Source organism: Colobus angolensis, unplaced genomic scaffold (genome assembly GCF_000951035.1).
Source record: "Colobus angolensis palliatus isolate OR3802 unplaced genomic scaffold, Cang.pa_1.0 Scaffold251, whole genome shotgun sequence".
NCBI lineage: Eukaryota > Metazoa > Chordata > Mammalia > Primates > Cercopithecidae > Colobus > Colobus angolensis.
The window spans coordinates 1,424,337-1,448,985 of NW_012115722.1; the positions used below are offsets into that span (position 1 = coordinate 1,424,337).

Sequence of the window (24,649 nt, forward strand, 5' to 3'; positions counted from 1 at the left end):
TCCAGGTTGACATTAGTTTTTGAATGACACTACTCAACCCACTACATGTAAATTACATAGATATACAGAAGATTGAGTATGTTACTGACAATGTTTATCTCTGGGTAGTTTTAGTTTATGGATGATTTAAATATTTTTGTGCTTTTCTGAATTTTAAAATAAATAGCTTATGTAGAGATTAAGTTCTAGGTTTATTGTATAAAGTGAATATTATGTGTAGTCAAAAATCTTACTTGGCTGGGTGTGGTGGCTCATGCCTGTAATCCCAGCACTTTGGGAGGCCGAGATGGGTGGACTGCTTGAGCCCAGGAGTTTGAGATCAGCCTGGGGAACATGGCAAAACCCTATCTCTACAAAAAATATAAAAATTAGCTGGCTGTGGTGATGCATGCTGTATTCTCAGCTACTCAGGAGGCTGAGGTGGGAGGATTGCTCGAGCCCAACAGGTCAAGGATGCAGTGGGCTGTGATCGCACCACTGCACTCCACCCTAAGTGAGGCAGAGCAAGACCTTATCTTTAAAAAAAAAAAAAATCACTCTTTTCTCTCATATAGCTCACAAAACAACAGAATACATCATTTTATACATGGTATCTCTTCTCAAAAACGTCCAACATAGGCAATTCTTCCTCCAACACTGGAACAGACTGCTGTTCCTCTGGGTGAGTACTAGATGAAGCAGTTGGTTTGTGTTTATATGTTATGTTGTACAAAAACGAAGAAAAGGTTTTCTAAACATGAAAGTGTAGTTGAATGTGTTCAGGTTAAATGAGTATGAGATTCCACTGTTTTAGTTTTGTAAATAAGAGGAAAAACTATTTTCTTTAATGTTTACAAAGAACACTACCAACAATGGCAATGAGTTAGGAAACACTCTTAAGACTAAGGGAAAAAAATAATTATTGATTTCCAAAATGGACTTCTTTAAAGAGGTGAGGTGTATCTCTGAGTATTTCTGAATTTTTTAAGTCCAAAAACTTAAGAAAATACTACTTAACGTTCAGCATGAGGTTGAGATTGGGCTGCAAAATTGGGGTTTAATAATTTGAATGCCCAAAAAGCAGCTTTTTCTTTTTTCGCAACCACCAATATCAACAATGAACAATATTAATAAAATTAAATCAAAATGAAAAATTGACAGCATTTAAAATACTGTGTATAAAATTATAGTCAATTTGTGTTTTAAAAATTCTTCCAAGGTATATTTTCCTTTTAAAGATTTACAACTATGGTGTCTTTCATAACTGGAATAAGATAAATTCTATATAAAATTCAATTTTAAAAAGTATTCTCATGTACAGAGGCTGACATCATGGGTAGTCAAAGAATATGTTTAATAAAAAATAATTAAACTTCCATTTGCTCTATAGAACATCATAGAAAGTAATTTAATAAATTACAAATGACTTTTTAAGACGTTTGCTCAACTACAGAAAGCAAATTTAGACTACACAAAACACAACTGGTAAATATTGCAAATGTCCAAAAGAAAGATTGGACTAAGACTTGAATCATAAAACCTGAAACAAGGTCTATAAATACAAGGCAATAACAGCTATAATTCCTTTAGTAACTACCAACACATACTTGGATATCCTTTCAACTGCAACTTTAGTATTATGTAATTCTACTGATTTTTTTTTTTCGTTATAACCCTTAACTTTACACAACCATATTTGCATGTGTTTTCTTAGCTGATAGCTGGACAACTTTTCCCCAATGAATATTAAATAGAAGTGTCTTGAAACCTAAGAGAATGTTTAAAGTTATGTTAGACTTAATGCTTTGAAAACTGTAATTGCCTTATTACATAGAAAGAGAATCACTAGGATGTTAACCAAATTTATTTGACCATAATTAGGAAAATACTTTCTCTCATAAATTTGATATAAATTAGATTTTAGTGACAAGATCTAGAGATTTTTTTTTCCTTTTTTTTTTTTTTAAATTGGGGAAAGGAAGGAATAAAGATCATGTGGGTAGAATTAGAGGGAGGAAGGGAAATGTGGTTGGTGTTGAAATACTCCACCGGCAAACTAAGTTAACTGTGTTTGAAAAACTTTGGCTATCTCATAGGTGTATTCTAGTTAAACAAAAGTGCAATACTGCAAAGGGAAGATACTAAATATGTAATATATCATTTTCATGATGAAGAATTACTACCCACTTCTCCTGGATGGGCATTATAGAGACTATTGCTAAGACATTGCATAAAGGACTATCAATTCAAAGTACTATTTTGGGAAAATACAAAATCAATACAATCCCAATGGAACTTATATAATTCTGTAAATACATATAACACTGTCTCTCTAATAAGGGGTTATTTTACATACAGAAACATAATTTACTGGTAAAGGTCTTGGAAAACCTGATACAATTGCTTAACTCATGACAAAGCAACAGTTCGATCAAAACATACTGAAAGTATTTTTTCTGCAGGAGAGAACTGGGATACTTTTTCCCCCTAAATTTACGCCCTTGCAGACTTTACCACTAACTTACTTGAGTACCAGAAAAATGCTAACATATATCTCTCCTTAGAATATCAATATTTTTATGTCCAATTCAGTACTAATTGTTTTAAATATGTATGATATATGAAGGTGAACCTGGACCTCTACCTTGTCAGAATAATAGCAGCTTTAGCAGGAGAAATTGTATCACAAATCAAATATCAGACAAATTTTACATGGTAAAGGATTCTATGAAATTGAACAGAAGCCTTGGGCTTCACTTTTGTGGTTTGTAGGTATAACTTGTACATCTTTTTGAGATTATTCAAAGTGCATTTTCAAAATGGGCAACTCAGTATATTTAATATAAACTGATAACCCAACACTGATTCTGGGCAACATTTAGTCTGCTTACACCTAGAAACTCAAAATGAATTTAGACTATCTGCATATTACTTTACCACTATTATCTGTGAATTCTGGAATATTTCCATGACATAAAACACAAATAGAAATCTACACAAAGAAAGCAAACATAACAATTTCTTTTACATGAAGTATGCTGTGTTGAAAGTTCTTTTCAGTGGCATTTCATGAGTTTGCCTTTTCTGAACCCTGGAAACAGACATTACTCATCTGAGACATGATTATTTCTAATAGGAGGCCAAACTTTGAAAAGTTAAAACTAAGTATGTCTATAGGGTGCCAAAGTCACATGACACATGATTATTTTATGACTTAATTTTACTGATATCTGAATTAAGCTCAGCAAAAAGCAAGTCATATTTCTTGCCAGATTAACATGATATATAGGATGTGTTTAAAAAACCCCTGAAAACAAGTATAGAATTAGAAACGAATGTAAACTTCCTAAACTAACTCAGCTGAGGTAACAGGTAGCCAGTTAAATTGGCTGATTGGGAAACTTATTTCTTCTTTAAAACATACTTGTACCTGAATTGGAAACATCAGCAGTGCATCACAACACTAGAGCATTTTCATGTAATTAAAGCAATGGATGGTGATGTAGATTCTACAGCTTTCATGACATTCATTAGCTGCCCAAATTATTGCTGAGTTTTGATCTGTAAATTATAGGTGTCAAGGAGGCTGTAAAACTATATTCAAATTAAATCAGTAATATGCATAAAGTATTCTGTGTTCACTGCAAATATATTAAATATACAACTCTTATTGAGCATAATTTTCATAAAATTAACCCCCAACAAAATTATAATGCCTTTTGTTGTAATTTTACACCTTTATGTATTTGATAGTACATACGAGTTCAGAAACTTATGAATCTTAAGAAATATTACATGCAAAACGTCTCTGAAAGCAGTTTGCACTTCTAAACAAATAACTGAAATGTTCGGTCAGTAAGTTATTGATGCACTCAACACTGGGGTATTTACAATTAACTATTAAAGAAAAAATCCAAAATCAGTTCATATTTTAAGTGCAGAGTCTGGGAATCAGTCTTCATTACTAGAATCTGAATCCTCAGATGATGATGATGTACTATCAGATCCAGATGAAGCATCAGCTTTCTCTGAACCCTCATCTGTGCTGTTTTCATTGAGAGGACTTGGTTCAGTTCCTCCTTTGTCTTCCTGATCTTTAATTCTGGAATCTTCTTCCTTTACTTCTACAGACTTAGACGAGCCTAAGTCACTGTTTTTGTTTTTGTTTTGTACATCAAAAGTATTGGACTGGGACAAAGTTGGAATATGAAGATTAAGGCCTGGAGTGAGAAGCATCCCTGGATAAAGTATATTAGATAGTAATAGTGGGTTAAGAGCTAATGGGTTGGCAGCTGCAGCTGTATTTAATGCAGCAGTAGAGGACGTGGAAGGAGAACTTGACACAGAGTTTTCTCCACCATTCTCTGAACTTTGGCTCTCTGTCCTTTCTTTTTTTCCTTCTGACTCCTTAGAGTCACTTCCCTTTTTGTCTTCTGTCCCAGATTCTGCAGGCTTTGTCAGGAGTCCTCCCATGCCCAATAGATTTGGTAATCCAGCCATTCCTGACAGCAGCATGGGGAACATAGCAGCCATGTTTTTAGCTTCTCCTCCAGAAGAAAGGCCAGTAGGCATTCCCATCAACCCTGCAGTTACTTGCAGTGACTGCAAGTTTTGTAGGTTTTGTTGTAAGGCCTGAAGAGTTGTGAGATCCACACCTGGAAGTAATCCATTGGCTAACAAAGGATTGCCTGAAACACTGGTGGCAGATGCAGCAGCTGCTGCTGCTGCTGTGGCCTTTGCAATTCCACTTTTAGGCCGTCTCCCCCGCCTGCTTACTTCCTCTCTCACCACGGGACCAGTGAGAATACGTTCATACATGCTTTCTGGAAGAAATCCCTGGAAGAAATATATATTCATTAATAATCCCTACATGAGAATAAAATAAAGAGCTGTTAGCTTATCATACAAATAACCATGAAAAATAGGCAATTATTTGTAAATTTATTCTGTACTGATATTAAATAATCAATTATAATAGCAATAACCTAATTTTATATAAGTGGTAGCTTCAAACAGCTCTTCCACTTTTCATTTTATCACAGAATAAGTGAGTAAAGAGGTCTTCAGCCTTCCTCCATCCTGTAAAACATAAGATTGTGGTATAATTCTAGAAAATATAAGGTTCAAAAAAATTGTTTCATGGGTACTTCCATAACCCTTACAACATGTTTCACATCATCACTTGTTCTAGAAGACCAAAGAAGTGGCTCCCTTCTAATTGGAAAGAATAAAGAAGGAATAGAGGAAGTGAAAGGTTAAAGTAAGATGCTTCATATGAATTATTTTGCTGCCACTTTGGGAATAAAGGAGATTGAGCGATGCTCAAGAGGATACTCAAAGGGGGTAAGATCACCTGCAGTAGCACTTGCAGATTGGGAACCATAAAGTCCAGGACAACAGAGAATAATCTATGCTACTTTCATGTAATTCTCCCATGATTTTCTGGGTCCCAGAACTCTTAGAAGTTTTAGGAGTTTAGAATCCCTGGACCAGCACTGTCTAATAGAAATATAATGTAAGCCACATAGGTAACTTAAAATTTTATAGGAGCCACATTTAAAACATGTAAAATAGAAATAGGTGACATTAATTTTAGTAACATGGTCTATTTAATAGAACATAATCCAAATATTGTCACAATATGTAATCTATAAAAATTGAGATACTTTACATTCTTTTTTTCCAACAAAGTCTTCAAAATCCAAAACCACTGTGTATTTTACAGTTAATGTTAATTCACATTTCAAGTGCTCAACAGCCACATGTGCCTATTTGTGGCCACTGAGGGGCTACTGTTTGTGACAGGGCAGTTCTAGATAGTGGTTTAAGACAAGACTCATTTGACTATTGTTTAATTTTGTTTTGAATTGAATCAACTTATTTTTTCTCTTTACAAAGGCATCAGGGTTCACTGCAGAAAAACACAACAAAAAATTAAAAAAAAAAAATCATCCATCAACTCATCATTCAGAGATAACCATGGCTAACATTTCAGTATGTGTTCTATTTTTTCCTTGTGCAATTATATGCATTCTATAATTCCCCCCACCTCCCTTTCTGAAACAAAAAAAGTAGAATCACACCGAACTTAGTTTTATAGCCTGCCCTTTCCATTTGGAGACCTGTAAGAATAATATCTATTAATTATTGACCATTAGCATATGTGTAGGCTTTACTATCCCAAGAGCTTAAATACTACTGCTTTTAATATGCTGTGAACTTTTACTCCTTTTAGATGTTCTTCTAAGATCTAATTTTATTTATTTATTTATTTATTTATTTATTTTTGAGATGGAGTCTTGCCTCTGTTGCCCAAGCTGGAATGCAGTGGTGCGATATTGGCTCACTGCAACCTCTGCCTCCCGGGTTCAAGTGATTGTCCTGCCTCAGCCTCAGCTGGGACTACAGGTGCACAACACCATGGCTGGCTAATTTTTGTATTTTTAGTAGAGATGTGGTTTCTCTGTGTTGGCCAGCTGGTCTTGAACTCCTGACCTCAGGTGATCCACCCGCCTCGGCCTCCCAAAGTGCTGGAATTACAGGGGTGAGCCACTGCACTAGGCCTAAGATATAATTTTTAAAATAGTTGCCTAGGCTGGGAATGGTGGCTCAGGCCTGTAATCCTAGCACTGTGGGAGGCTTAGGTGGGTGGATCACTTGAGGCCCGGGGTTCAAGACCAGCCTGGCCAACATGGCGAAATATCATCTCTACTAAAAATACAAAAATTAGCCAGGTGTGTTGGTGGCACCTGTTGTCCCAGTTACTTGGGAGGCTGAGGCATAAGAATCACTTGAACCCAGGAGGCAAAGGTTGAAGTGAGCCAAGATTGCGCCACTGCACTCCAGCCTGGGCAACAGAGAGAGATCCTGTCTTAAAAAAAAAAAAAGAAAAAAAAATTGCACAGTTTTCCAGAATCTTAATGAACTATTAGTTTATTTTCAATTATCCTTACATATTTGCTCATATATTTGATTACTCTTTGTGGCATCATTCAAATGGTATCTTAGAGGTTAATGTAAAAACAAATCATTATTTATTGATTCTCTGTTCTAACCTGAGAAGTATCTGAGAAATTTGCAACATGTACTGCAAAATAAAAATTGAGAACTGAAAAAATGCTGTCACAAGTTCATGGAATATTTTATTAATTATAATTAATCTAAGATATAATTGAATGGCACCTAATTTGAAAATAATATATAAGTTAGTATTCATAAAATACTCACAGATTGCTTAACAACATCTCCCCATTCAGGAGCTACTCCATATTCTGAATTTTCTTTTAGGAATCTACATAAATCTTTCAAAGGGGGAGCAAATGCACCTCCAACCTGCAAATTAGAAACAGATTGTTAAATACTAAAACACTATTACACAGAAAACTCTTGCTTGCTTTTATTCTATGCTCTACAGAGTTTATTTCCTTAAAATACCTATTTTTTGAACCACCTTAGATAATCTTTATGATTATATTAACAAGGGCCAACATGACCCATATGGACTACTGATGTAATATATAAACATGTGATAATGTAAATTTTAAATATTTTAAGTAGAATAACTAGAATAGTAAAATGAATAACTACCATGCTAGACAGGCAGTATAGCCTAGTTAAAAGTACACCCTCTAGAGTTAGACTTACCAGCTATGTGAACTTGAGCAAATCAGTAAATTTCTTTCAGCCTCAATTTTCTGATCTGTAAAATGGTGATAACAATAATACTTCCCTCATAGGGTTTTATAAAGATAAAATGAGACAATTCAAGTGCCTTAGCATAATGCCTGTCACATAATAAATATGTTATTATATGCCAAGTATTGTGCTAAGTACTTTAAATGTATAATTTATTTTAGTTCTCACTACCTCCTTTGGAGATAGTATTATTTCTGTTTTTCAGACGAAGGAACTGAGCCTCAGAGAATTTATATAGCTTTCCTAAAGTTAGCTAGTACATGTTAGAGCCAGGATACAAACCTAGGTCTCAGAAACCAATACTGTTATCAATTATATATATTGACACCCTGAAAGTATAAAATTATACATATCTTTCATATATGAAGTATGATATAATTAACCAATCATAAGTAAATAATTTGGAAAAAAATGTAATATGACACTGAGACAAAATAGTATTCTGAAATTTAAATTAAAAACATTACATTTGGAGAAATGATTTTTACCTACCAATTTAATGTCCCTTTAGAGACTAAAGACATTTCTTGAATAATTTCTTCTTCTATACCACTTTGAATGATTAAATACTATATCTTGATAGGATACAGACAGGGTTTAATATGATCAGTTATATTACCTACAAGTATTTTTTTGTTTTTTGAGACAGTGTCTCACTCTGTCGCTCAGGCTGGAGTGCAGTGGCACGTACTTGGCTCACTGCAACCTCCACCTTTCAAGTTCAAGCAATTCTCCTGCCTCAGCCTCCTGAGTAGCTGGGATTATAGGTGCTCACCACCATGCCTGGCTAATTTTTGTATTTTTAATAGAGATGGGGTTTCACCATGTTGAACCAGGCTGGTCTTGAACTCCTGACCTCAGGGGATCCACCCACCTTGGCCTCCCAAAGTGCTGTCATTACAGGCCTGAACACTGCACCCGACATAAGTATTCTTATACGGTATTTATTTATTTCTTTTTTTTTAAAGAGACTCACTCACTTTTTTTTAAGGTCTCACTCTGTTGCCCAGGCTGGAATGCAGTGGCGTGATCATAGTTCACTGCAGCCTTGAGCTCCTGGGCTCAAACAATCATCCCTCCTGAGGTTCCTGAGTAGCTGGGACTACAGGTGTGTACCACCACACCCCCAGCTCCTTATATTTATTTATATATTTAAATAAGTATATTTAAATAAGTACATTTAAGGAAATAAGTATATTTACTTAGTCTCTGTAATTCTGTTGTCTTCTCTTTTTTATTATCTCCTTCATTAAGCTTCTACTGAAAATGGAGGCCCTCTTGGGGGTTTATGGGGATTTAGCAGGTAGATTCTTTTCCTTAATAACTCATCAATCCTTAAGCCTGTACCTGGGAGACTCAAGACAATTAGGAACTCTACAAATTAAGGAACATGAACAAACCTCTCATGAAATTATACAATTAAAAATAAAATTTAGAATGTTTAATATCAAACCTAACAAGTAAAAATTCAAATTGTTTCATTTCCTTAAAATTGGCTAAGACAAACTCATTCATAATATTTAGCAATGTGAATTTTTGGTATAAGATGAAGTAGAAGGATTTGTAACAAAATCTACACAAGCACAAAATTAAATAAAATGCTACTGAAATGTCACCTTGTTCTTTCCTTAAGACATGTATGGCATACTTTAAAATACTAACAAAAGCTGAATACGCTGTCTCTACGAAATTGTGGGAAAAATTAACATTAACTTTAAAGAGTTGGTGTACCCAACAATATTAAAACAACTGTTATTTTAAAATAGTTTTCTTCTAATTCCAATATTTCTTACGAGAAATTCAAATGTTTTTGGGTATTTTTATCCTAACAGTGAGTGCATTTAACAGACAGTAAATCACAACCAGACCTATGTAAGGTAATTTAGTGTATGAGAAAAATAACGCAATGAGAAATGTGATGTTCTTACACTGACGCCATTTTTTCTTTCCTATTTATTTTGTTGCTTGCTCATCAGAATTAAAAAAGTGTGTCAAAGCTATACATATACAAAACAGTGTCACAAGTTTCTATTGTTTATTTTGTGAGGTAAAAGAGAAACATATCAATCCAAACATAAAACAAGAAATCTATGTAAGTCTATTTCTGAAAAATCTCCACTCTATCATTCATCATTCAGTAAAAGAAGATAAGCCACAAAGGTGGCATTAGTCTACAAGGTACCTTTAAGATATTCTGTTTTCATCAATCAGAAATTATGTAATATGCTGATTTTGACAGAAATAGACATGTTAAGGTCATCTGACAGAAAACTGCAGTGATAAATAAATAAATGTATGACAGCTATGTGAATGGTGTCTTCTTAGATGAGAATTTCTCAACTTACAGACATTGTAAGACATTCTCAACAGTACAGACATTGTGAATTGGTATTGTGGGGGTTATCCTATGTACTGTAGGAGGTTTAGCAGCTTCTCTGGCTTCTACCCACTAGATACCAGTAGTATCCTCTCCTTGTGGTTACCAAAGATGTCTCCAGATACTGCCAAATATTCCTTGAGAGGTGAAACTACCCCTGGTGAGAATGACTGCTTTTGATTTAGTACCCTTGTATGAGTGTAAAACTATATGCAATGGCACTGCTTAGGCATAGATGTGTTAAATGACTTGCTTATTTCATGTAATAGCTTAGCTAATGAAGTGAGATTTGAAATCAGACTGCATAAAATTATACTGCATGTCTTCCCTCAGAATCTGAGATTCAACTCATTTCCAGGTCTATTAGAAAACACTACTGAATAATGAAATAGTGTTCTGGAGATCTCTTAAATATTGAAATCAATAAAAAAGATTAAGAAAAAAACATTAAAATACCTTTCTAGCATTTCTTCTGTTAATCAGTTGAACACGTTCTTCTCCAGTGAGACTATTCACATCTAGTTTATTGGGGTTTCTGCAACGGTGTCTTTTTTGTTTGGGCCTTCCCTCATGAAGCTGCATTCTCTAAAATATATAGATAAAGACATATCTTTAAAGTCTTTAACTGTGCAAAACAATTCAAGATATTAAAATGAGCTGATCCAAGTAATTTAATAGCATTTACCTTTTGGTTATTTACATTTTTAAAATATCTAAACTTTTTATTTATTTTATTTTTTTGAGACAGGGTCTTGCTCTGTTGCCCAGGCTGGAGAATAGTGGTGTGATCCCAGGCTCAAGTGATCCTCACACCTCAGTCTCTCAAGTCGCTGGGACCACAGGTGTGTGCCACCATGCGTGGCTAATGTTTTTTATTTTTTGTAGAGATGAAAGTTTTGCCACGTTGCCCAGGCTGATCTTGAACTCCTGGGTTCAAGCTATCCTCCTGTCCTGGACTCCCAAAGTGCTGGGATTACAGATGTGAGCCACTGTGCCTGGCCAAACATTATTTTAACAAAATGTATCACATCAATCTTTTCTTCAAATTATACGTTAAAGTTAAGCGTGGGCAATATGGGGAGACCCTGTCTCTACAAAAAATAAAAAAATTAGCTGGCCATGGTGGTGTATGCCTATAGTCCCAAGTATTTGTGGGGGCTGAGATGGGAAGACTGCTTGGGCATGGGAAGTTAAGGCTTCAGTGAGCCATGAATGTGCCACTGCACTCCAGCCTGGGCACAAAGTGAGGCCCTGTCTCAAAACAAAAACAAACAAAAACCCAACAACTCATATCTAGCAATAAAAATAAAAACTCATCCCATCAAACCATGCTACTTCTCTATATAACTATTAACAAAATAGGGCTTAATGTCTACAGGTATTTCCAGCCAATTAAAAATATTTTCGGGAAACCAACGCTCAAATTCTTCAGCTTAGCATACCAGTCCCATCATGGCCTAAACCTATTCAATTCACCTCTTCTGTTCATTGTTCATTTACTATTACCCTACTCACTCCTCCACATACTCTGGAATATTAAACTAATCACTGTTTTATGAATATGCCTTACAGTCATATCCTCTTTTCTTTTTTTTTTTTTTTTTGAGATGGAGTTTTGCTCTTGGCTCATGGCAACCTCTGCCTCCCGGTTCAAGAGATTCTCCTGCCTCAGCCTCTCGAGCAGCTGGACTACAGGCACCCGCCACCATGCCCAGCTGATTTTTGTATTTTTAGTAGAGATGGGGTACCATGTTGGCCAGGTTGGTCTTGAACTCCTGACTTCAGGTGATCTGCCCGCCTCGGCCTCGCAAAGTGCTAGGATTACAGGCGTGAGCCACCACACCTGGCCATCTTCTTAATAATTCTGTATTGCCTAGAACGGCCTCCTCTTGTGTTAACCTCGTCAATGCCTACTTACTCTTTTTTCATCCACCAGACGAATATCAGCTCTATTTTCTTTATCTTTCTTCAGAAACTACTCTGCCTAGGCAGAGTTAATTTTTCTTACATCTGTTCCCATGAGACTTTATATATACCTTTATTATAGTATACTCTCCACCATGTTGTAATTATTTAGCTACAGAAATATTACAACAGAGTGTGAGATCCAAGAAATCATTAATGTAAGGTGATTTTTACATAGGAAAATGCTTTTCCTTGGAAAAGCCAACAAATTACATCTTATAATCTTTAGAGGAACAAATGCTGCCCTTAAGAATATGTTTTCAAAATCTTTACAATAAAGTAATATAAAATATTATGAGAAAATATTTGCAGGTAAAATGATGAATGGATATACAAAGTTAAAAAGTTAATAAAGGCCCTTTTGCAGTGATAAAGAGAAAGGTGTGGGAATTCTTCAGAGTCTAGAGTATAGGTATAAGGGCAAAGATTTTATATTGTTTACTGCTATATCCTCAATCTTTTAAAATAGTAAGTAGTACATTCTAATCACTCAATAAAAAATTGTTAACTGAATAAATAAATGAATGTTATCTTCAACATGTTAAGAAGTTACAGTGTTCAACTCAGGATTCCCATTATTTTTAGAATTGCAATATTTAGCCAAGTGTGGTGGCTCACACCTGTAATCTCAATACTTTGTGAGGTTGAGGTGGGAGGATCGCTTGAGCCAGGAGTTTGAGACCAGCCTGAGCAAGATAGTGAGAGCCTGTCTCTACAAAATAAAAATTGAAAAAATTAACGATGTGGTGGCCTGTGACCAGGCTGTTCTCAAACTCCTGAACTCAAGTGATTTGCCCATTTCGGCCTCCCAAAGTGCTAGGATTACAGCCATGAGCCACCATGCCCAGCCTCATCTTTGATTAACATAAACTGACTGTGCATCTGGAGAGGCATAGAAGATATACTCATAGCTTGAAGAAGAGCTTAAGAGGAGTAGTTTGGAGTCTGGATTTAAGTTTGTTTGCTGAATGGACTTGGACAATTTACTTAAAACTTTAGTGTTTTAATTTCATTTAAAAAACAGTTATAGGCTGGGTGCAGTGGTTCATGCCTTTATTCCTAGCACTTTGGGAGGCTGAGGCAGGTGGATTGCTTGAGGCCAGGAGTTCGAGACCAGCCTGGCCAACATGGTGAAACCATGTCTCTATGAAAAATACAAAAGTTAGCTGGGCATGGTGGTGTGCTGGGCATGTGGTCCCAGCTACTCGGGAGACTGAGGTGGGAGAATCGCTTGCATCCGGGAGGCAGAGGTTGAAGTGAGCCGAGATCATGTCATTGTACTCCAGCCTAGGTGACAATGCGAGACTCTCTCAAAAAAACAAAAAACAGTTATAACAATGCCACATAATCAAGTTATTGTGTTAAATGAGGTAATGCATGTTGTGTGCATAAGTATGTCAGCATAACTGCAGGTACATAGTTAAGTTTCAATACACGTTTACTATAATCATTATTATTTTAAAATAAACTGCTTGAGAAAGGATTGGAAGTTTTGGACCTTAGCAACCTTCACTGGGTCTAACATGGTTCTCTATATTGGAAGTAATTTTTATTATTAAATACTCATTGAATGCAGAACAGAAAAATGGAAAATAACATTGTATTGTATCATGGGAAGGATGGTAATTATTTTTTCCTGCTAATTCTCCTAGGTCTTAGGCAGAGCACGTATTTAGCATAAGTGGATGAGAATTTATGCTTCATCATGATAGATCTGACAATTCATAGCAATAAAATATAACAAGAGTTTTAAGGTGTCACCTACAGGAATAAAAGCTCCCAAATCTTCCACATAACCTGGGTGCTCCTTAAGCCATTTTTCCAAATCCTTTCTCTTTGGTGCATCATCTCCTGCAAGTCTTGTTCCATCTTTAAGATTAATAACTGGAACTGGACTTTCTGTATCAGGAATTCCTTGAGGCTGAGTGTAGGATAGTACTGGATTTATCCCTGTGGAGATCTGTGAGGAGGTTAAGCCTAAAGAAACCTGTAAAAAAACACCAAATGGAATCTTTATTTCCATACTTTATCATTCTAATACTGATTCAATAAAGTAATTATTTTTGAAGAGAAAAAATAAGTTGTTGCTAAAAATTCTGCTAAATCTTTTAACCTTAAAATTTTTATCACTTTTGGACAGTGCTAAGATTCTAAGATATCATCTAAAACTATATGGCATACTTCTAATTTTCTTTCTTTTTTTTTTTTTTGAGACGGAGTCTCGCTCTGTCGCCCAGGCTGGAGTGCAGTGGCCGGATCTCAGCTCACTGCAAGCTCCGTCTCCCAGGTTTACGCCATTCTCCTGCCTCAGCCTCCCGAGTAGCTGGGACTACAGGCACCCGCCACCTTGCCCGGCTAATTTTTTGTATTTTTTAGTAGAGACGGGGTTTCACCGTGTTAGCCAGGATGGTCTTGATCTCCTGACCTCGTGATCCCGCCTGTCTCAGCCTCCCAAAGTGCGGGGATTACAGTCTTGAGCCACCACGCCTGGCCCTAATTTTCTTCTTAATAGTCTATAAAACATTCACAAAACAATAATATGTATATTTACTAGGACTGAATTTTGAACCCAAGGATCAGTTTTCAAGTACTGCTTTACTTACATGATTAGGTGGTTTACTTCTGTTAAAAAAGAAGATGTCAACACCTTCTACATTCTTCCTCCTTCCTCGCCTTTTTTTGACTATAGGCTGGTTGTCTAATATCACACCATTGGCACCAAGGGTTGGTTGAATGGAAGTACCTAATTGAATTAAAAATGCAAAATGGTGATACAAATTTAGTTCTTAAACAAATTGCAAGTAATCCCTTTCCTAAATATATGTAAGTGTTAGTTCTTATTTTATACATCTTTAATGTAGAAACTTTTGGACTAAAAATATCATCCCCACCTCTCATTTAAAAACCTGAAGAATTACAACCTAGGTCTCTTTCAATTTTTGACCGGTCTTCTCTATTTTTTTTCCCGATATTTACACATCTTCTCTTCCTTCCTTGGAGAAGGAAGCATGCCTTTTTCCTAGGATAACATTTTCCTAAGATAACATTTCCCCTTTCTTTGAACCCATTAGTTCCTATAATTTCAAAAGCTTTTTTTTTTTAATCGTTTGTCTCTGCTTTTTGTGCCAAATATCTTTTTCTATATCATTCTTTTTTTTTTTTTTTCTTGAGACAGAGTCTCGCTGTGTTCCCCAGGCTTGAGTGCAGTGGCATGATCTCGGCTCACTGCAAGCTCCGCCTCCCGGGTTCACGCCATTCTTCTGCCTCAGCCTCCCAAGTGAGCCACTGTACCCGGCCAGATTTTTCTAAACTTAAAAGTATGACCTAACTCAAACAAACAAATGTTAAACTTTTGGCCGGGCATAGTGGCTCACGCCTGTAATCCCAGCACTTTGGAAGACTAAGGTGGGTGGATCACCTGAGGTCAGGAGTTCAAGACCAGCTTGGCCAACACGGCAAAACCATGTCTCTACTGAAAATACAAAAATCAGCTGGGCATGATGGCGGGCACCTGTAATACAAGCTACTTGGGATACAAGCTACTTGGGAGGCTGAGGCACAATAATCACTTGAATCCGGGAGGCGGAGGTTGCTGTGAGCCGAGATCACGCCACTGCACTCCAGCCTGGGCAACAGAATGAGACTCTGTCTCAGAAAAAAAAACACTGTCTATTTTATAACGTTAAAACTTTTAAAAGACTGATCTCTCTTGTGCTCCTTTTTTTCATGAGTAAATAGTTCTTCGATTTCCCATAGTCCATTCCTGCCCCAACCTACTTAAGGTATTTTCTTTAAGATATAAGTAACTTTTTAGTCACCAAATTAAACTGACTTCTCTCATTTCAGTAGGCACTCAACAAAAATGTCTGTAAGGGGTATGAATGAAACAGTTCTGTGCATTCATTAATTTTTCTAATAGATATTTTATTAAGTAGCTATGTACTAGGCAGTATGATGGTTCGAAGATGAATAAAACACTTTTTCTTAAAGAGTACATAATCTTGAATTCTCTTATTAAAAGGACATACTATTAAAGGTGAGATGCTTGTTTAAAATAGTTTACATGTTTATAACGAAAAATGCATTTTCAATCATTCAAGGATAATTTATTGAGGAAGTCTTGTGTATTCCTGAATAAGGTGTTGCCTTCTGGTGAGCTGTGTAACTTCGCAGAAGTCATAACCTTCCTCCCATCTCAGTTTCAAAAAGGTACTTAGTTCATATGGTAAGTACCATTCTGTTTCATACTTCTCATGTCTTCCTATTCTAACACAAACGAACTGCTCTGAATCAACATGATTCTCAACCTCTGACCCCTGTCCTAGGTCTGTTTCTGATGCTTTCCATAACTTAAGATTCAGCTTTCCTAAGCAAGATTTGATCTACACATCTGTCTCAGTAAGAATTTACACACTAGCAAGGTCTCATCAAAAAATCACACCATTTTCCTGACATCCAGTCTGTTTCATGCTATTCCCTGCTCTTCTTTTACCCCTTCTAACAGCCCTATTTTCTAGAAAGACAATTATTTAGTTGTCCTCTTACCAAATTCTGTTCAATCCCACTTCTTCTACAGAACTCTGGCTAAGGTTCCAGAAAGCAATGACTTTCCTCTTTTCCAGCGTTTATTAACTATAATGTTCTATGTAGCAAAATATTGAATGTATTGTCTAATATTTTAATGTGCGTGTCTTGTCTACTAATCAACTAAAAGGAGGAGATAGTGTCTTACATTTCTTTTACTTTACCTTTAGTGTAATCCCTGTACTATATAAAAACCAGAAGTACTTAATATAATTATCTATGAAAAAACATCTGGTTTCTACCAAAGTGTACATTTACAAACATATTCTATTTGATTAACTCTTCATTTTAATTATATACTACCCTGACTTATTTCTGAGGCTGATTTTAATAAACATTAGCAATTCATTTAAGCCAGAATCCAAATGTAAGATTCAACTTTGAAGTCCGTGTTGTCTTTATTTTAGATGCAAATAACACTATTTTAAAAATAGCTTCTTTGTATTGAATGCTTAAGTGCCAGATACTGTACTAAGCTTTAGAAATGCTATCTCAAATCATCAAAAGCAAAACAGAAATAGAGAGGGATTATTAAGCTCATTTTATAAATGAGATGGAAACATTAACCCACTTGCTCAATGTCACAATATCCAGTAAATGACAGAATTAAAAACCCCAGGTTGCTTGGTTCTGCCATCCTCTATTCACTATTCCAGGTAGTTTCTGCAATGAACTCTTCAGTTTTGTCTTCTTGTTATAATCTATGCTATTTTACTCTCCTTCATTAATGAAATTACATTACATCTGGTATCTTTACTCAAGGCTTTCCAGGGGGTAATTACACAAGAATACAAAAGGCACAGCCTTTGGAAAATGAAGAATTGTAATAATAGCATCTGTTAAACATCTAATTCTAAAACCTATGAGTACCAAATTTTAACATCTGTTTGGCATCCCATTGTGTGCCAAGCTCTTTATTGGCCACTATATATATATTATTTTATTTAATCCATCTAACAATATCATCTCTCTCATCCCCACACCCTTCATTTCACAAACAGGAAAAGTAAGGCTCAAAAATGTTAACAGATTTCCCAAAAGTAACATAGGAAGAAAGATCTAGGTTTCATATTTCCAATTATTAAGATGGATGAGATAAAATGCTTAGATAATAACTGTATCTAGGGTGAATACTTGAGGTTTTAAATATTTTGTATAGCAGCAAAAGTCATGTTACTTTATTATTATTATTTTTTTTCTTTGAGATAGGGTCTTGCTCTGTCACCTAGGAGTGCAGTGGCACAACCATGGCTCAGGTATTCCTCCTGAGATCAAGTGATCCTTCCACCTTAGCTTCCCAAGTAGCTGGAACTACAGGGGCATACCACCATACCCAGCTAACTTTTACATTTTTTTCAGAGATGGATCTTGCTATGTTGCCAGCATTGGTCTTGAACTCCTGGAGTCAAGCAATCCTCCTGCCTCAGCCTCCTTAAGTCCTGGGATTACAGGTGTGAGCCACCACGCTTGGCATAATTACTATTGATATTATTATTATTATTGTTTTTGAGACAGAGTTTCGCTCTTCTTGCCCAGGCTGGAGTGCAATGGCCCAATCTCGGCTCACTGCAACCTCCGCCTCCCCGATTCAAGGGGTTCTCCTGCCTCAGCCTCCTGAGTAGCTGGGAATCCAGGCATGCGCCACCATGCTTAGCTTTTTTTTTTTTTTTTGTATTTTAAAGATTAGTAGAGATATCAAAAGATTAGTAGAGATAGGGTTTCACCAGGTCAATTAGGCTGGTCTTGAACTCCTGACCCTCAGGTGATCCACCTGCCTCGGCCTCCCAAAGTTCTGGGATTATAGGCATGTGCCACCACGCCAGACTCCTACTATTGATATTATTAAAAACAGTATTATTTACCAAAGAATTACTTAGAGGCAAAGGCTATACAATCTTCAGCTGCAATAGCAATAAAATGTTCAGGCAGTGGAAGTATCAATCTCACTTTATAGTGGAGTTTTAAACAGTAAGAGTAGTGGTATTATTAAGCCCCACTTAGGTTGGGCAAAAGAGCCCATAGCTTATCTTCCCCATTTGTTACCATTTTCTGGTGGAAAAAAGAAAAGGGCTCCTTGATAACAAAATTGTTAACTGTAAGGCATAATTTGGGTGACTGTAATTGTAAAGCATAATTTGGGGGATTTATTCTTCAGTAATAGAGGCATTGCTGATTCATATTTGAACTGTAATTCATACATGTCTAAAGGTCTACTAATTGGAAAATTACATTGAATGGTTAATGAATCCACAAGAGACCAAACTGATGCTGATGAAGCTAAACTAATTTATAATTTAAGAAGTGGTAATAGCAGCATTTCGAAATAGTGATCAATTCAAGACAACACTCATAATACAGCATGTATTGCTTGGCAACTAGACTTAGAATACTGAAGTACAGTGTTTAGCTTTATGCACAAAGAAGGTATAAAGGAAATTCAAGACACTTATCTGCTTGAATTGACAACTAGTACTTTAGGAGATCAGTATGTTGTGGTCCACACATTAAGACTCAGTTGATCTTGAGTATCATTCTCAATTTTTTTTTTTTTTTTAAGACGGGAGTCTTGCTCTGTCACCCAGGCTGGAGTGCAGTGGCACAATCTTGGCTCACTGCAAGCTCTGCCTCCCAGGTTCACGCCATTCTCCTGCCTCAGCCTCCCTAAAAGCTGGGACTACAGGCGCCCGCCACCACGCCTGGCTAAATTTTGTAGTTTTAGTAGAGACGGGGTTTCACCGTGTTAGCCAGGATGGTCTCGATCTCCTGACCTTGTGATCTGCCCGCCTCGGCCTCTCAAAGTGCTGGGATTACAGGTGTGAGCCACTGCGCCCAGCCTCTCAATTTTTTTTTTTTTTAATTTTCATTCTCAGTTCTTGACATCACACTTTTAGAATAACACAGATAAATTAAAGTACTAAGATAAAACAAAAACAGGCTGGGCGTGGTGGCTCATGCCTATAATCTCAGAGCTTTGGGAGGCCAGGTGGGAGGATTGTTTGCGGTCAGGAGTTCAGGATCAGCCTAGGCAACATAGTGAGACACTATCTCTACAGAAATCCAAAACAAAACAAAAACTAAAACCAATGTCTAATGTATTCCTCAATGCCTACAGAGTACACAGCACATGGCATCAATTAGGTATTTAATAAATATTTGTTGATTCAAATTGCCAAAAGATTAGAAGAAGGACAGTTTGGAGGGGAGATCTGATAACTGCTTTCAAAATGCTAAAATTTATCATGTAGACACAGGATTAGGTTAATTATGCATTGCCTTTTAAAGACAGAACTTCGATAATTAAGAAGATCCTATAGGAGGCAAAATTTACTTCCAAATAGAGGAATTTTCTGACAATTTGAGCTGCCCAATAATAAAAAGGGCTAATTAAGGAATCTTGTTTCTGTAAGTATTCCATGAGGATGAATGATTACCTTTTAGGGATTAGTCATAAACAACACCTGTATCCTGTAGATGCCTGGACTGTACAATTTCTAAAGTCTTTTTAAAACTTCTCTTTTAACTTCTTCTACCAATCACCATTAATTTGTGATACTGAAATGCAGTTTGAACTTTTACTTGTATGAAGCAACTTGACAAAATGATGGTCCCACCCAACTAAAGGCCCCAAAATGAAAACTGCCCTTTATGCTTTAAAATTCATGTTAAAACTTCCAAAAAATATTTATTAAGATTTAAAATTATATTGATTACTTTATAAGCTTAAGAGGCAGCAACAAAGGAAAAATAAATTTTTGTTACAAGCATCTATAAAAGATTTGGACATGACAGAAAATATTTCATAATAAGACAATTATTACTTGCATATTCACCTGATACTGGTATGGATTTTGGGAAATTGACAAGGCTGGTCTCTGATGCATTTTGAAGCTCTCGAAGCCGAGTGAGGTACTGCTGCTGCCCCAGAGCACCATCTTCACCATCAAATGGTCTTTTCTGAGCAAGCCCTTGCTTCTGAAATGTCAACTTCAAACCACCTTCCTGTTAAATAAATACCATTATTAAGACAGAAAACTGTTTAAAAAAAAAAAACTTACTGCAGGATATTAAGAGGAATTTTTTTTTTTTTACTGAAGAAAAAAATTTTTTACTGAGGAAAAAAAATGAAGTAAAAATCCTGAAACATCAAAGAAGTTCATTTCTCATTCATAAATCAAATTAAAAACATTTTAAATCAATTTCTATAGTAACACCAAATTTTCTATCTTGAATGAAAAAAATACAAGTACTCTACACATTTTTCTGAGCAAAACAAGGTTTTACATGTGACTAGTACATTGTAACATTTTCAACTTTAGACATACATCTCTATGTACATTAGTCATATGACATTTTGGAGGACATTACCTATGTTTTAGACAGTAGGTAGTAAGTTAAGCTTCAAAAATCATTAAAAAATGAAACATTACTGATTAACAGGGCATGCTAAATGTTTAAAACAGAAAGTACACTGACATACCATTTAAATACTATATAAAGAACCGAAACAATCAGAAATTGCCACACTGTTTAAGAAAGCATTTTGATTAGAACTATTTTCAGAAGCATAAGGAGAAAAGCATTATTTAATGACGATCCCTCTAGTAGAACATTCAAGTTTAATAACCTGGATATCATAAAGAAAATAATCCAAATACCAAGAAACAGGTATGTGAAGGAAGGAAGAGTAAGAGCAGGCAGCCATTTGCAGGAAAAGCATGCTGCACACCGCAATCGCAATCAGGCCCTAGGGCAATAAAAATACACATACGTCTTTGATTTTCACTGTAAACTCCTTTTCTCGTACATGCTTCTTCACCTTTGACATCTGTGTTGACTGATCATGTTCTTCTTTAACACCGGCACCTGGGGGAGTGGGTACACTGGGCTCGCTGTATTCTGTAGCTGCTCCAGGGCTGTCCAGCAGTTTTGTGGTATAGAAAGAAGCCACTGTGTTAGCATCGTAATTTCTTCTAGCTGAAGGCCACTTTCCTTTCAGAACTGTTTGACAAATACTGTCCAACCTATTGATCATCACACGATCCTAGAAAAGCGTGCAGCATCAAAGTATAATTTTAATAATTAGATCAGAATTTTGGAGATCAAATAGCTCAAGAGTCTTTATGCATTTAACCCTAGTTCAATATATGTGTATGTGCTATACATACATATTCTCACATATATATATTACAATTCTGCAACAAGTTATTTGAGTACAGATTCCCTTTGGTGAAGTTCAAAAATATTATACCATAAGCAGGCGTGGTGGCTCACACCTGTCTGTAATCCCAGCACTTTGGGAGGCCAAGGTGGGAGGACTGCTTGAAGCCAGGAGACTGAGACCAGCCTGGGCAGCATAGCAAAACCCCGTCTCTGCAAAAAATTAAAAAATTGTGCCACTATACTCCAGCCTGGGTGACAGAGTGAGACCGTGTCTCAAAAACAGACAGACAAAAAATTATACCACAAAGATAGTTTTATTTTTGTTGTTATAATTAAAAAGTAATAGAAACTCCTAATAAAAAGTTCAAACAACTTAACAACAGAAGAGGAGAAAAGCCCTCCATTCTCCCATTTCCCAACCTCATTCTTAAGTATTTCAGCACTAGTCTAGTCACATAATGGAAGACAAATTGGTCGGGCACACTGGCTCACACCTGTAATCTCAGCACTTTGGGAGGCCGAGGCGGGCGGATCATTTGAGGTCAGGAGTTTGAGACCATCCTGGCCAACATGGTGAAACCCTGTCTCTACTAAAAATACAAAAATTAGCCAGGCAGGGTGGTGGATGCCTGTAATCTCAGCTACTTGGGAGGCTGAGGCAGGAGAATTGCATGAACCTGGGAGGTAGAGGTTGCAGTGAGCCAAGATCGTGCCACTGTAAGCCAGCTTGGGCGACAGAGCGAGACTCAAAAAAAAAAAAAAGGAAGAAAAATTTTATTAATCCAATCTTTCTTCTTCCACTGAATGCACATGTATTTAAATGAACTTTTCTTTCTAGGTCACAACTGGCAACAGTAAACTTCTTCAAGGAGACTCAGTCAAAAGCACCTCTTTCATAAAGAAGCACTTTAAGATTAACTTGAAAGTAAGGATTCATTATCTTCTATTCTAAATATTCTAAAGTTATGTCGAGAAGCATATACATTAAAGCAGAACTATTTACTTGATAGTAGTAATTTATACTTTTGAAGCTAACACCAAAATGTTATCCTACATTTTACACTGACCTATTTTTCCACATAGTAAGAATATCTACCATTGAAGCAATATAGAAAAATACTAAGAAATGACCTATCCCAGTAAGAAATTATTTCTTTACCTTTGGCCAATATGAGGCTGCCAGCATATATCCACCTTGTAAGATGTAAGCAGACTCTGGTGTCCCATTGTTCATCTGAAAACTATCCTGAGTCTCATCCTGCGTAGTGCTCAGTGATGCGACGCTTTCTTCATCATAGGCTTTCATGTGAGTAGTACTTTCTGCTAAGAACAATTATAATCATATTTTTTAAAGACTACATAAAATAGTTTTATATAGAAATATCTTATATAATTATTCAGAAACATCTGAAAATGAAAATGTTAGAAGTAAAAACAAATGATAATAAAAGGGAAGAAAATCACCTAGAATATAAAAAAAGTACCTATCATTATTAGACAGGGTCTTGTGTTGCACAGCCTGGACAGAACTCCTAGACTCAAGCAATACTCCTGCCTCAGCCTCTCAAGTAGCTTGGATTACAGGTGTGCACTACGCCTGACTTCATTACTCATTATTTTGAAAACAACTCCTGGTTGGTAGACTTCATCTGGATTGGCAGAACTATAAATACCTGATGAGGATACCATAATTCTCTTGATGAGGTGACTCCTGTAACTCTTAGAACTGGGCATGTTCCTTGCGGCAACCCTGAAAGTTATGCCTACGGAGTTGTTATAAGAGACCCCAGCTCCTGCTCATGTTTAATTGGGCTCATTTTCTTGTCCCTGAACTGGTGGACTGCTGCAACGGCTTCTGCAGAAGGGGATCACCAAACATTGTTCTGCTGACAAATGGCTTATGATATTCTCATTGGTCTAAGACTCTTGGTGACTGCTATATAATATTATCTTTTACTTGTTCACTAATCAACTTGTTCCTGGGAAAAATATAACATTTAATTTAAGACAATCACAAAGAAATAAAACTATTGTATGAAATTTCTAATTAAATTGCTTGATTACTTTGCAATGCCTTGAATATTGAATAGGGAATTTGTATCAGTAACTGTAGTTTTCTTCTCAATAGTGCTTTCCTAAGAAAATTTGTATATATAAAACTTAAGCAAACAGGCCAGGCACAGTGGCTTATGCCTGTAATCCCAGCACTTTGGGAGGCTAAGGCAGGCGGATCGCCTAAGGTCAAGAGTTCAAGACTGGCCTGGCCAACACGGTGAATGTCTCTACAAAAATACAAAAATTAGCTGGACATGGTGGTGGGTGCCTGTAATCCTAGCTACTCAGGAGGCTGAGGCAGGAGAATTGCTTGAAACCGGGAGGTGGAGGTTGCAGTGAGCTGAGATCATGCCACTGCACTCCAGCCTAGGCGACAGAGCAAGACTCCGTTTCAAAACAAAGAAACAAAAAAAAACACCTTAAGCAAATCATTTTAAACATCCTTAAGTTACCTGAAGCAAGTTCTTTTCATTTTCACTTGAAAAGTTATATTAGGCCGGGCCTGGTGGCTCATGCCTATAATCCCAGCACTTTGGGAGGCCGAGGTGGGCATATCACTTGAGGTCAGGAGTTTGAGATCAGCCTGACCAACATGGAGAAACCCAATCTCTACTAAAAATACAAAATTAGCCGGGCATGGTGGCACAGGCCTGTAATCCCAGCTACTTGGGAGGCTGAGGCAGGAGAGTCGCGTGAACCCAGGAGGTAGAGGTTGAAGTGAGCTGAGATTGCACCATTGCACTCCAGCCTGGGCAACAAGAGCAAAACTGTCTCCAAAAAAAAAAGAAGAAGAAAAGTTATCTTAAAAATGTAGAATTATTTTATGCATAGTAC

At 36.4% G+C, this 24,649-nt stretch overlaps 1 protein-coding gene across 1 annotated transcript in view; it reads right to left on the reverse strand.

Annotated features, from left to right (window-relative positions):
* Positions 1–1,312: 1,312 nt before the first annotated feature.
* CHD9 (chromodomain helicase DNA binding protein 9) overlaps positions 1,313–24,649 on the reverse strand; it is a 235,821-nt gene continuing 212,484 nt past the window's right edge. The window contains exons 32-39 of the mRNA XM_011946605.1: positions 22,920–23,083; positions 21,369–21,641; positions 20,431–20,599; positions 14,620–14,759; positions 13,782–14,003; positions 10,508–10,636; positions 7,207–7,311; positions 1,313–4,815 (exon numbers count right to left, since the gene is read on the reverse strand). Coding sequence (XP_011801995.1) covers positions 3,931–4,815; positions 7,207–7,311; positions 10,508–10,636; positions 13,782–14,003; positions 14,620–14,759; positions 20,431–20,599; positions 21,369–21,641; positions 22,920–23,083 — 2,087 coding nt within the window. The 3' untranslated portion in view covers positions 1,313–3,930. The remainder of the gene's footprint in view (positions 4,816–7,206; positions 7,312–10,507; positions 10,637–13,781; positions 14,004–14,619; positions 14,760–20,430; positions 20,600–21,368; positions 21,642–22,919; positions 23,084–24,649) is intronic.